General features: G+C 46.5%; 1 protein-coding gene across 1 annotated transcript in view; it reads right to left on the bottom strand.

The window, feature by feature from the left end:
- Nucleotides 1-14,061, bottom strand: part of MBTPS1 (membrane bound transcription factor peptidase, site 1) — a 308,154-nt gene that overhangs the window by 185,440 nt on the left and 108,653 nt on the right. The window contains exon 10 of the mRNA XM_033942001.1: nucleotides 12,365-12,516. Within this exon, the coding sequence (XP_033797892.1) occupies nucleotides 12,365-12,516 (152 nt within the window). The remainder of the gene's footprint in view (nucleotides 1-12,364; nucleotides 12,517-14,061) is intronic.

Raw genomic sequence — 14,061 nt, 5'->3', positions numbered from 1 at the left:
AGATGGTCAGAAAGATGGAAGTCGCTGGTCCTCTTCAAGTAGTGGAATAAGACTCTTTGCACGTCTAATCTCTGAAAGATCTTATCCTTCTGCTCCGACCCCGTAGGGCAAAAAGCATGCAGATGAACTTCCTGGTTGACATGAAAATCCAAAAACACTTTCAGAAGAAAGGAAGGAACTGTACGGAGGGAATCCTCTGACTCCATGAACTGGAGAAAGGGCTCTCAAAAGTCCTGCAGTTCACAAATACGCCTTACAGAAATGATCGCCACGAGGAACACTGTCTTGACTGTATGGTCGAGAAGGAAGCATACTTAAACAGCTGAAAAGGAGCCTCAGTAAGCCTCTTCAGCATAACATTTAAATTTCATGTAGGAAAAAGCTGTCGTAGCTGTGGCCGCAAATTAAGTGCCCTCAAGAAATCTGGTCACATCTGTATGAGCCGTAAGCAAACTAGAATCACCATGCACCCTAAACCAGGAAAGGCCTGCCACTTGTACCTTCAGGAAAGCAAACCCTAGGCCTTTTTCTAGGCCAGCCTGCAGGAATGCTAAGACCACTGGAACTAGAGCACGGCTTCACCTGGGCTCTGGCACACCATTGCGGGAAGCCTTCCAAGCTTTGGCATAAGCCGCCATAGTAGAGGGCTTTATGGACTTCAAAAATGTGGCAATGACTATGCCAGTGTAGCCCAGAGATCTCAAAGTCCCTCCTTGAGGGCCGCAATCCAGTCGGGTTTTCAGGATTTCCCCAATGAATAAGCATTGAAAACAGTGCATGCATATAGATCTCATGCATATTCATTGGGGAAATCCTGAAAACCCGACTGGATTGCGGCCCTCAAAGAGGGACTTTGAGACCCCTGGTGTAGCCCCTTTGAATCAAGGCCTTGCGCTCAAGAGCCATGATGTAAGATCAAAGCACTGGGGGATCTCCATGGGAACTGGACCGAGTGAGGAGGTTGCGATGAAGAGGGAGCCTGAGTTACCTGTCCTGCAGAAGATGGACAATATCCACATTCCACGGATGGCGAGGCCAGTCCGAGGCCACCAGAATTACCAAGCTCAGATGAGTTGCTATCCTGTGGATGACTCGACCCAAGGGCCAAGGCAGAAAGATGCAAAGGAGTTCCTGAGTGGGCCAGGGCTGAGCCAATGCATCTAGCCCTAAGCTTCCTGGCTTTGCTCTTCAACTGAAGAAATGCTTGACTTTTGAGTTCTTGGCTGAAGATATCAAGTCCATCATTTGCCTGCCCCAACGATGCACAATGAGATGAAACACTCTGCAAGAGAGACCAACTCTCCCGGGTCCAGGACTTGGCGACTGAGAAAGTTGTCTTGCACATTTTCCACTCCGGCCATGTGCACTGGAGAGAGAGTGGAAGGTGTAGCTCCACCCACCGAAATAACATCTTAGTTTCCCAAATTCAAGTGGGCACTTCTGGTCCCTTCCTGTCGAGGCACCGCCGTGGCATTGTTGGAAGGGTGTCGGAAAACACCCTTACCGCTTTTCCTTCTAGGGTGTTTTGAAGAGCTTTCAACGCCAAATGTATGGCTCAAAGCATCAGACGGTTTATTGACCAATCCTTTCGATTGGGAGTCCACTCAACTGGGAAGAAGCAATCCCAGCAATGAGCACCCCAGCCTGAAAGATTGGCGTCAGTCATAAGAGTAATCCACTCCATGACTCAAATAAACATGTCTTGCACCAGAACTTCTCCCTGAATTCACCAGCACAGACTGATCCATGCTGGCTCCGTCCAGGGAAGGGAATAACTCTGAGGGGATCACCGAGACAGGAAATACTCTTGTAGAAGCCGCATGTGAATCCTGTCCCAAGGCACAACCGCCAGGGAGGCCACCATGGACCACAATACTTGAAGATAATGCCAAGCAGTGGGGGTTGGGAATGCTAAGAGATCCATGATCTGTTTCTGGAACTTCTGTTTGCATGGCTGGGGAAGAAAAACACAACCTTGGATCGTTTTAAACTGAACTCCTAGATATTGCAACATCTGAGATGGCGTTAGCTGGCTCTTCTTGAAATTGACAATCCAGCCTAGGTGTTATAGAACAGAAACTACCATCATCACTGCTTGCTCTCACTCTAGCCTTGATGGAGCTCTGATTAACCAGTCATCCAGATAGGGATGAACTTGGACCTCCATTCTGTGAAGATGTGCTACCACTATCACAATCACGGAGTTACTGCTGCACTGACTGAATGCACTGTCTCAATATAAAAATGCAGAATCTGCAGAAAGGCATTGATCGACTTGAGATCCAGAATGGGTTTCCAGTCCTCTGAGCCTTTCTTTAGCACAATAAATTTTAAGGAGTTATCTGCCGGAGTCTGATTCACTTTCGGGAACTGGCTCTATGGCTTGAATATCTAAGAGAGGCTGCAGCGTCACCAGGACCTTTAATGCCTTCTCTGGCCTATCATCAGAAAAGGTAAAATCACTGAAGAATAATAATAATAATAATAATAGTTTTTTTATATACCGCAGGACTGTGAAGTTTTATGCGGTTTACAAAGATTAAAAGATGGTACAAATTGAATGAACTTAACAGAGGTGAAAGATAGTGGTTAACAGTTCAAGGGAACCGTTATTGAAGAGAAAGAATTGAACGGGTCAGCTGTCTAGATACTTCAGAAGCAGATATGTTTTTAGGCGTTTCCTAAATTCCCTATAGGTGGAAGGCGTGAGCAATTGTTCTAGATCACAGTTCTTCAACCGCCGGTCCGCAGAAAATTTCTGCCGGTCCGCGCAGGGCCAGCAAGATCAAGTCGGCAGTTAAATTTCCTGCCGACTGCGGTTCCTGCTCATTAATGTTCCTCCCAGCCTCAGGCGATTAAGATAAGCTGCCGACATCGGGGCCTTCCCTCTCTGAGTCTCGCCTGTTCGGAAACAGGAAGTTGAAACAAAATAGACGGGACTCAGGGATTGAAGGTCCCGACGTCGGCAGCCTGTCTTGATCACCGCCCCTGCCGAGTTGCTGAAGAGGGCCGCGGAGAGAGCTGCAGATTCAGGTGCAGGTGGAGGGAGATGGTCAGTGTGTGCGAGCAAGATCCTGAGGAGCCTTCACAGTGACTTCCTCCTCTCCTACCAGCTCTCCTACTTGCCAGGGCAGTGATTTACCGGCAACTTCCTGCAGGCAAGTACTGAGAACTGCTGGAAGAGGAGACAGCCACTGTAGGAGGCAGGGAAGCTGCTGGATAAAGGGAGAGCTGTTACTGGACTTGGAGAGAGTTAGAAGGAGAGATGCTTCTGGGAGGGGAGGAGGGAAAGGGATGGGAAGAGAAGAGAGTTAATGTTGGATAGAGGGAGGAGGGAAGGGAGAAGAAGGAGAGATGCTGCTGGGAGGGGAGGAGGGAAAGGGATGGGAAGAGAGTTAATGTTGGATAGAGGGAGAAGGAAAAAAAGGAAGGAGGGAAGGGAGAAAGAAAAAAGGAAGGAAACAGCTGGCAGGGAGATTACAGGAGGGGAAGGGGGTCAGGGTGGAATGGAGAGATCAGATGAGGGAAAGGGGAGAGAGAGGAATGAGAAAGTAGAGACACATTGATGCTGGAAAGGGGGTCAGCAGAGAAATGAGAGAGGGATAAAGATGCTAGATCTGGTGTAGGAGAGATAAAAATGAAGAAGGCAGTGAAGCTGGAATGAATGATGTAAAAAGGAGAGAGGAGGAACAGGCTGGATGGACAGGGAAGAGGGGCATAGAAAGATGTCAGATACATATGGAAGGGGGAGAGGGCAGACATTGGATGGAACGGGCAGATGCTGGAAGGAAAAGAGTGAAAAGAAGATGAAAGCAGAAACCAGAGACAACAAAAGGTAGAAAAAATAATTTTTTTTAAATATATTTAAATCTTTTATTATTTTCAATTTAAATTCCAAGTATTACACTTGTATAGAAAGCAAGAATAGGGTACAATACAAATGTAAATGTAAATGTAAATGTAGGGTACAATACAATACAATACAAATACAAATGTAAATGTAAATGTAAATGTAGGGTACAATACAATACAATACAAATACAATACAAATGTAAATCCTAAATTAACAAATATACTATTTATGCTCAAGTCCTCAAATTAAGATCCAAGAATTAAAGAAAATTGGCGAAATAATAAAGAAAAATAATAGTATAGTAATACATAAGAAACTGAGAGCTATAGCAGTGAGATGAGGTCATTAATATCCAGATTATAGGGATCAAAGATTATTTGCATTTAGACGAGACATTGCCACGAAATTTGTCAATTGTGATGGTTCAAAAAACACATATTTAAGAGTACAGTAACACACAATACATTTACACGGGTGTCTAAAATAAAAAGTTGCCCCCAAAGATAAAACCCCAGGTTTCAAAAGAAGAAATTCATGGTGGCGCCTTTGCGTATCCCGTGCCAAATCTGGAAACATTTGTATTTTGTAACCAAGAAAACTTTTTTGTCTGTTTTTAAAGTAAAGTTTTAACAACCATGTTTTATCAATTGGCAAAGCTAAAGTAATAATCATAGTGGCTGGTGATGCTAAATCCTTCTCAGATGTCTCTAAAATCTGTGAAATGTTTAAGGGTTCTTGATCTGAAGATTTTACTTTTTGTTGTTGATTTTGTTCTTTATCAGGCAAATAATAAACCCGTGAAAATGGTGGTAATGATTCTTCAGGTATCTCCAAATTTTCCACTAGATATCTCTTAAGCATATCTCTAGGTGTTACCAACTCAAGTCTTGGAAAGTTAATTAACCTTAAATTGTTGCTACATGAATTGTTCTCAAGCATTTCAATCTTCTTCCTTAGGTTAATATTGTCTTTAACTAAAGTCTCTTGCATTTGTTTCGATGTTACAATTTATTTTTCTATTTTTTGAATGGATGAGTTAGAAGTGTTCATTTCTTTTCTTAAATTCTTCAGTTCTTTATTATGTTCCTTAATTTTCCCTTCAATTTGTTGAAAAGTAGGAGTAATATTTTTAACAAAACCAGCCATTAAGTCCCAAATGGAATCTAAAGTCACTTCTGCAGGTTTAATCAGTACAATTGGAGTTTGTGTAAATGTGAAGTGCTCACTGTTCTGAAGTCCTTCGGGGGTTGTCTTCTGTCCTTCCCCCTCATATTGAGATGATATTCCCCCAGATATCTCCATGGGGGCCCTAGAAAGGTGGGCCCCAACCTCCAAACTCTCCAATAGATCCTTCCTTGCCTCTGGAGAGGAGAAAACCACTAAATCCGGGGTTTCCCCGCCCCTGGGAGAGCTGGTTGTCTGAGGCTGCAGGGGCGGTGCCCTAACGTCGGGGCTTAGTGTAGTATCGGGCCCAGGAGTATCCACCACGGGCTCGCCTCCCTGTATCCTCAGCAGGCCGCCATCCGGCGTCGCTGTGACCTCCTGCATGCGCCGCAGAAGATCCTGTATGTTTCCGAGACCCGGAGCTCCAGGACGCCGCGAGGCAGAAGCGGCACTCCGGCCCCGTCTCTTCGACATCGCGGTAAGTGATTACCGCTAGAAATTTATTCCAAACGAACGCGATTCTGGGACAAGCAGCTCAGCGCGTCCTGCTCTCAAATCGCCATCTTGGATCACTCGGTGGCCAATTGGGCTGGAGTAGACAATGTTTTGACAGTCTTCCTCAACAGACAGTTCCTGGTCTCATGAGCATGGTTCCTCTCACAGGAGCTGTTCTATCTGCTCATACAAGAGTCGGGTTTTGCTTCAGAGGGTGTTGTTGGCTTCGGCAGAGATCTCGAAGGCCGGGCGCCTTTTTGGTTGATGAACAGCGTGGAACCAACAAGAATCCGGCCCTTGAAAAGATGGCTACTGAAGGTAATCCTCGAGGCAGCGACCTCATACAAAGACAGTTTAAAGAGGTTGGCGGTCAGACTACACCAGCAGAAAATGTACTAAAAACTCAAACGAGATCATAACGGGGACCCGGCACCGCAGCCACGCCAACCATCACCAGCGGAGGACAGGCATGCACCTCCACAGAGCACACATTGCACAGGGCAGAATGACAGGCATGTGCAGTACAGGAAGTGGTCATCATCACTTGGCTACCTGTGGATGCTAGAAAAGAAAATTTTGAATCATAAAAGCCTCCTGCGATCCTGAGAGTCCTGAAACTTCACTCCCCTAGCAATAGGGAGGGCTGTGCGCTGGAAAACCTGTGCCATAGTGGAATCTACCTCAGGCTGTTCAAACCTGCCAAAAAGCAGGATTCAGGTGATAAAGCGCAGGCATAGCTTTAACAGATTGAAAAGAGTTGTCTGGGGATCAAATTGTTCTGAAACCAGACCCAGGAGCTGTGGACAGAATGGAAAGAGCACAGGAGAGCGGTTCAGGAACAATGCCTGGAGGTGGAAAATCCAAATGGAGCTCTTTCTGAACATCAGCCACAAAGAGGCGGATAGAAGCCTGCTGGAAATATGAAGAAGGATCAGCACCTCCAATCTAGACGCTCAGGGCGACCGAGGAGACCAGTCTCAGCAAAGGCATCAGCCGGACCCAAATTAAAAACAGTGGTATGAGACAGAAGAAACATAAAATCTGCATGGCAACTACTGCAATCGAGATCTGGCACAGCCAGACAAGAGAACTCCCAAACAGCAAGCTTCGCCACATACACCATAGACCAAAAAAGCCCCAACAAGTGGGGTCTGAGGATACATTGTTCAGAGGAGCTGAAGAAAATCTGGTGAAAAGGTCTACTCCACAATCATAGCAGAGGTACATGCATCAAAAGAGTCCCTAGACTCGGAACGCTGGTGTACTGCGCCAGACTCCAGAACAGCTACTGGCGAGATTTACTTCAGAAGGCACAGACCCAGGGCGGCTCCCCAGCCCAAGAGGACACAGAGGAGACAAAGTCCAAAGCTCCCTCCCCTGGCATGCTACATCACACGGTACACAATTGTTGATCCATCTGGCGCAATCAATGTCCATATTCAATAGAGTAGGGGCTGGGGAGTCCAAGTCAATTGATTTTGAAACAAATTGAGGGGTTTTTGAGGCAGAAATCAAAGTTAGAAAAAAAGATCGATTTTAAAATCCAAGATGGCCGCTGTCACAAATTTGCACTAAAACCAGCAAAAATAAACAAAAACTGAAATAAAAAATAGCAATTTAGGGTCTGGGGAGGTGGGGACCTGAACCCTACCCACAGAAACTGTGAAAAACAACTTTTAAATTGTTGCACAAGCCACCCCAGGCCTTTGTCTGTCAGCATTTTTAAAGTAGCTGAGTGGAAAAAAAAGGACTTTCTGCCTCAGAAACAGTTCCAAATGCACAGGAATGAAGATCTTCGGACTGCCAGGCGGCCAGAGACCAACCGGCTGGTGACATGTCTCCCGGGGGCGAGGACAAAGGACATCTCCGACAGAATCGAGAGAATCCTGGAAGGAGCTGAGACGGAGGAGACAGCTGTGATAATCCACGTTGGAACCAACGACGTCAGCAGAAGGAACTACAACAGGACTACACTGACCGAACAGCTTAAGATCCTGGGGAGGAAACTGAAGCTGAGGACAAGGAAGATAGCCTTCTCAGAGATCCTGCCAGTACCAAGGGCGGATGCAAGGAGGCAGACCGAGCTGCAAGCAATAAACGGGTGGCTGAGGAGATGGTGCGAATGTAATGTAATGTAATGTAATTTATTTCTTATATACCGCTACATCCGTTAGGTTCTAAGCGGTTTGAAGAAAATATACATTAAGATTATAAATGAGAAGTAAGAAGGTACTTAAAAATTCCCTTACTGTCCCGAAGGCTCACAATCTAACTAAAGTACCTGGAAATTAATAAAGAAGAGAAAATAAAGATGGTTGAAAAAAGAAAAATTCTATGTGAACTTATAGGATGGAAATTAAACTGACAGTGAAGAACTGTATGAAAAATACATATGGAATGCAGTTAGAGAGGGTAGGTTACAATCTATTGATGGTATTTGTTTAATTGGAAGGTGTTAAGGTGGGTAATTTGGGGGAAGGTTATCTGAAGGTAGGTGAATCTTCTGGAGGTAAAAGAGGAGGGGTTAAGATATTTGGATGAATTTTTTGAAAAGCAGGGTTTTGATTTCTTTTCTGAATGTTTTGAGGTTGTCTGATATTGTCATAAGATTGGAGATGGAATGGTTGATTTTTGCTGCTTGTGTTGCCAGAAGGTTGTCAAACAAAGAGGAGGGTTTTCACTTTGTACGAAACTGGACAACCTTCCTGGGGAAAAACAAGCTCTACAGGAGGGACGGACTGCACCTGAGCACAGCGGGGACGAGGATGCTGGCACGAAACATCCAGACCAGCATAGACATGGCTTTAAACTGAGGACAAGGGGAAAGCCGACAGTCGATCTGACATCGACACATCGGACCAGAGTATCAAACAAAGATACTGAACAGGGAACAGGCGATAGAGAGCTCGAGACTGTGGACATTTTTTGTAAATAAAACCAAGGATGCAATGCAGGGGCCTAAGGAACAAATGAAGCTAAAAAGCGGAAAAAGGAGGAAACAGTCGGAGCCAAAAATGGGGAAGCAGACTGAGGACGAAACAGACGCACCACAGGAGGAGGATGAGCGGAAAGAGATTCAGGGACTGGCAGCCCATGAGGAGATCGGCAGGAGCACCAAACCACGAGGAAAACCAACAGAGAAGACTGAGGACGTCACAGACACACAACAGGAGGAGGATGACCGAGATGAAGCTTGGGGGCTGGCGAACCACGAGGAGGACTGCAGGAGACCCAAAACACGAAGAAAACCAAAAGAGAGGGCAAAAATCTGGGTCTTAAACTGCCTATACACAAATGCTAGGAGCCTAAGAGCCAAAATGGGTGAACTAGAAATCATTGCCAGCAAAAAGGACCTGGATATAATTGGAATTACAGAAACATGGTGGACTGAGGACAATCAGTGGGATGTGGCCATACCAGTGTACAAACTATACAGGAGAGACAGGACACATAAAAAGGGTGGAGGAATAGCACTGTACATAAAAGACTCCATACCCTCAGCCAGGATGGAAACAACAGTACGGGCAGATGGCTTGGAATCACTATGGGTTAAGCTACAGGGAGGAACTGGGGCAGACATTAAATTGGGTCTGTACTACCGCCCACCTGGACAACCGGAAGAAATCGACCAGTACATGGAGGCTGAACTGAGGCAGGTATGCAGAAGCAGAAATGTGGTGGTGATGGGGGACTTCAACTATCCTGGGATAGACTGGAGTATTGGACACTCAAACTGCGCAAGGGAGACCAAATTCCTAGAGGTCACGAGGGACTGTTTCATGGAGCAACTGGTCACGGAACCAACACGGGGCGATGCCACTCTTGACCTAATCTTCAACGGACTAGGGGGGCAAGCAAAGGAGGTGGCGGTATTAGCCCCGCTAGGTAACAGCGATCACAACACGATCCAGTGCAGGCTAGAAATTGGATCATCAAAGGGGAAAAGAACCACAACGACGGCACTCAACTTCAAAAAAGGATATTATGATGCCATGAGGGAAATGGTGAGAAAGAAACTCAAAGGCAACATAGGAAAGATGGAATCCGTAGAAAAAGCCTGGACCTTACTTAAGGGGTCTGTGCACGAAGCACAAAACCTGTACATCCCCAAGTTCAGGAAAGGGTGGAAAAAAAATAGAACAAAAAACCCAGTGTGGATAACAAATGCAGTGAAGAAGGCGATAAGCGACAAAAAAGCATCATTCAGAAAATGGAAAAAAGACCAATCAGAGGAGAACCAAAAAGTGCACAAAGAACACCAGAAGGAGTGTCACCGACTGGTTAGAAAAGCAAAAAGGGAATATGAAGAGAGACTGGCAGAGGAAGCAACAAACTTCAAGTCTTTCTTCAGATACGTCAAGGGGAAGCAACCGGCAAGAGAAGAGGTGGGACCATTGGATGATGGAGATAGAAAGGGAGTAGTAAAAGAAGAGAAAGAGATAGCTGACAAGTTAAATGAGTTCTTCACGTCAGTCTTCACGAGGGAGAATACAACCAACATTCCGGAACCCGAGGAAATCGTAATAGGAGACCAAAATGATAAGCTGGTCAATTTAAAGGTAAGCCAAGAGGATGTACTCAAGCAGATAGACAGACTAAAAAGCGACAAATCGCCAGGTCCGGACGGCATTCACCCAAGGGTACTCAAGGAACTAAAAAACGAAATAGCGGAGCCACTCCGACAAATATGCAACCTATCCCTAAAAACCGGAGAGATCCCGGAGGACTGGAAAATAGCAAATGTCACGCCCATCTTCAAGAAGGGCTCAAGGGGCGACCCAGGAAACTACAGGTCGGTGAGCCTGACCTCAGTCCCGGGAAAGATGATGGAGGCACTGATTAAGGACAGCAACTGTGAATATATCGAAAACAATGTGCAGCTAAAACCGAGTCAGCATGGCTTCTGTAAGGGTAGGTCTTGCCTCACAAACTTATTGTACTTCTTTGAGGGGGTGAACAGCCAGGTGGATAAAGGGGAATCTATAGATATCATTTACCTCGACTTCCAAAAAGCCTTCGACAAGGTACCACACGAGAGACTGCTCAAAAAGATATGGAACCACGGGGTGCAAGGGGAGGTCCACCGATGGATCAAAAACTGGCTGGCAAACAGGAAACAGAGGGTTGGCGTAAAGGGCCACTACTCGGACTGGAAAGGGGTCACGAGCGGAGTTCCACAGGGGTCGGTGCTGGGACCACTCCTGTTCAATATCTACATAAACGACCTATAAGCGGGAACCAAGTGTGAGGTCATAAAATTTGCAGATGACACCAAAATATACAGCAGGGCTCAAACGAGGGAAGACTGCGAAGATCTCCAAAAGGATCTAACGCAGCTGGAAGAGTGGGCCGAAAAATGGCAAATGAGCTTCAACGTAGGGAAATGCAAGGTCATGCACGTGGGGAAAAAGAATCCGATGTTCACTTACAAAATGGGGGGAACACCACTAGGGGTCAGTAACCTGGAGAGAGACCTGGGAGTGATGGTAGATGCAATACTGAAGGCATCGGCGCAGTGCGCCACGGCCTCAAGGAAAGCTAACAGAATGTTGGGTATCATTAAGAAGGGTATCACGACCAGGAGGGAAGTCATCATGCCGCTGTATCGTGCAATGGTGCGGCCGCATCTGGAGTACTGTGTCCAGTACTGGTCGCCGCACCTCAAGAAGGACATGGCGGTACTAGAGGGAGTACAGAGAAGAGCGACTAAACTGATAAAGGGAATGGAAAATCTCCCATATACCGACAGATTAAAGCAGCTAGGACTTTTCTCCCTGGAAAAGCGGAGACTTAGAGGAGACATGATAGAAACCTTCAAGATCCTGAAAGGCATAGAAAAAGTAGACAGGGACAGATTTTTCAAATTAAGGGGCACCACAAGTACAAGGGGGCACTCGGAGAAACTGAAAGGGGACAGGTTTAGAACAAACGCTAGGAAGTTCTTCTTCACTCAGAGGGTGGTGGATACATGGAACGCGCTTCCAGAGGCTGTGGTAGACAGGAACACATTAAATGGTTTCAAAGAAGGTTTGGATAGATTCCTAGAAGAAAAAGGGATTGAAGGGTATAGATAGATATATACCACTGCTCAGGCAATGGGCTTGATGGGCCGCCGCGGGAGCGGACCGCTGAGCAGGATGGACCTCTGGTCTGCCTCAGCGGAGGCAACTTCTTATGTTCTTAACCATAACCTCCACCCCCACAGATCCTCTGCCACATGGTCAGGGGTGGTAAAGGCAACTTGCACCTTGAAACCTGGGTGGGTTTCTGCCCAGACGCACACAGCCTACGCTAGAAACCTGAGACAGAGTCACCGGCCAACAGACTTCCACAGGAAAGGACCCCGGGCACTTGAAGAGGGTGGCACACAGCAGGTTGGCTCCATAGAATCACCAGAGTTTCTCTGTGAAGCTGCAGTTCGGCTCCACAGAACTGTGTCCTTTTCTCTGACACAGGACTACCGGGGAGGGGTCTCAAGACATTGAAATCCACCAAAAAGCAAACTTTAAGCAAAAAAATAAGAAACAGAAGCGGAGCAACAGCAAAAGACTTCTACTCAGACTGCTTACAGAAATTGAAACTAAGGTTGTTTGCTGACTCAAGCTAAGGGGGTGGAGCACGTGTTCAGAAAAGGTGTAGATTTCTGCAACACCCGGACTAAGAGTTGGGATTGAACATCTAGCATGGAATCTGGAAGGGAAACTAGTTGATGACTTCATTAGAGAAAACATAACGTGAATCTATTTATTTGCCCCAAGCATAAAACAGAAACAGAAGGACCTGTTATTTTTTCAAAAGTAAAAACAATTCAAACTGTCTTGCTATAGGTTTTTAACAATCAAAAGCACCCACCTTACTAACAAAGTGACAGCACCAGCTACTACAGGTGATGCAACGCTTGTGCCTGACAGGGAGCGACATCCGCCTTTCATGCCAGAACCTCTTACTCCAGAGCCATAGGTAACAATATCTGGTTTCATTCGACCATAACCTCCAGGTAGCTCCTACAAGAACAAAGTCACATTTCTTCCTTTCAAAGCACTGCTATAATGGTTAAAATAATTCACATCTGTGGGGTAATTTTATTCACATTTAAAGAGCGTTTTACATGCTTAACAAGCTCTTACAAAGTTATATACAGGATGCCTATTTTAATGTGATCTGTACGTAGTGTTCACAGGTACACAGTTTGTGTACAGCTATTTACAGTATAAAGAACAATGAGCATTCTCACATGGATTATGAGGTTTCAGACAGAAAATTGATAAGGAAAAGTGTTACTATCTTGAGTAAAAATCTGGGGAGGATTAAAGGAAGTATCATGTTACGATGAAAGTGTGTGTATAGTTCATTAGTTACCTGCAATTAGATTTTACTTACTCTTCTATCAGAGATGACAGCTACTAGAAAAAACATTTTCCATGTCAGGTTCTTAAGAAAAGCATACCCACTTCAGGTTATTGAGGCCAGCAGCTTGCCTGATTTTAAGGCCAAATGGGATAGACACGTGGGATCTATTCACAGAGAAAGGTAGGGGAGGGTCATTGGGGTGGGCAGACTAGATGGGCCGTGGCCCTTGGCCCTTATCTGCCGTCTATTTCTATGTTTCTTAAGGGCACTTAGGGCCAGATTCTGTATAGGATGCCCAGTCTCAGCAGCTGCCTAAGCGGCTTTTGAGAATCGCACACAGGCATCCTATATAGAATCACGTCTGCCTAACCCCTTAAAACCATCCCGATTTTCTAACTGGTGTCCATGTCATAGGCGCTGGTTAGAGAATCGCATTGCCGCTGAGCTGATCGCTGCAAGGGAATCTCCCTGTGGCAATCAGTTTAGCGGCCGCGGCTTCGTCACCCCCCTGCGAAGTTGGCCGGCAAGAGGGATGCCCACTCCCTCCTACCGCCATCCCCAACCCCCCCCCCCATGCTGTCTGCGGCAGGAGGGATGCCCAATCCTTCCTGCTGCAAACCTCAAAATAATCCCCAGCAGGAGGAGTGCCCAATTCCTCCTGCTGCTCCCCCCCGAAGATCACTGGCAGGATGGATGCCCAGTCCCTCCTGCCAGAAACCCCACCCATTCCACCCCTAAACATCACTGGCAGGAAAGATGCCCAGTCCGTCCTGCCGGAAACCCCCACCCCCAAAGATTAATGGCAAGAGGGATGCTTAGTCCTTTCTGCCGGAAACTCCCACCCCACCCCCAAAGATCAACGGCACAAGGGATGCCTAGTCCCTCCTGCCAAAATTCCCCACCCCCACCCCCCAAGATCAACAGCAGGAGAGATGCCCAGTTCCTCAGGCCATAAACCCCTCAACGAAGATCACAGCAGGAGGGATGCTCACTCCCTCCTGCTGTAGCCTCCCCCCAAAAAATTCCCCCCCAGCCCACCTGGATCTCCCCCGCACCTTTTGCTTGCAGGCAGGCTGGAGGGATGCATACTCCCTTCGGCCGGCATGCCCACCTCCACAGAATAGCGGGGAGGGGCCTAAGGAACTGATTGGCCCAGGCAGTGAGGGGAACATAAGAGGGGGGAGAGGAAGGGACAATTG

The sequence above is a fragment of the Geotrypetes seraphini genome, chromosome 4, assembly GCF_902459505.1.
Source record: "Geotrypetes seraphini chromosome 4, aGeoSer1.1, whole genome shotgun sequence".
Taxonomy (NCBI): Eukaryota; Metazoa; Chordata; class Amphibia; order Gymnophiona; family Dermophiidae; genus Geotrypetes; species Geotrypetes seraphini.
Note: the sequence above shows the minus strand (reverse complement) of the source record. Positions and strands in the feature narration are given on the sequence as shown.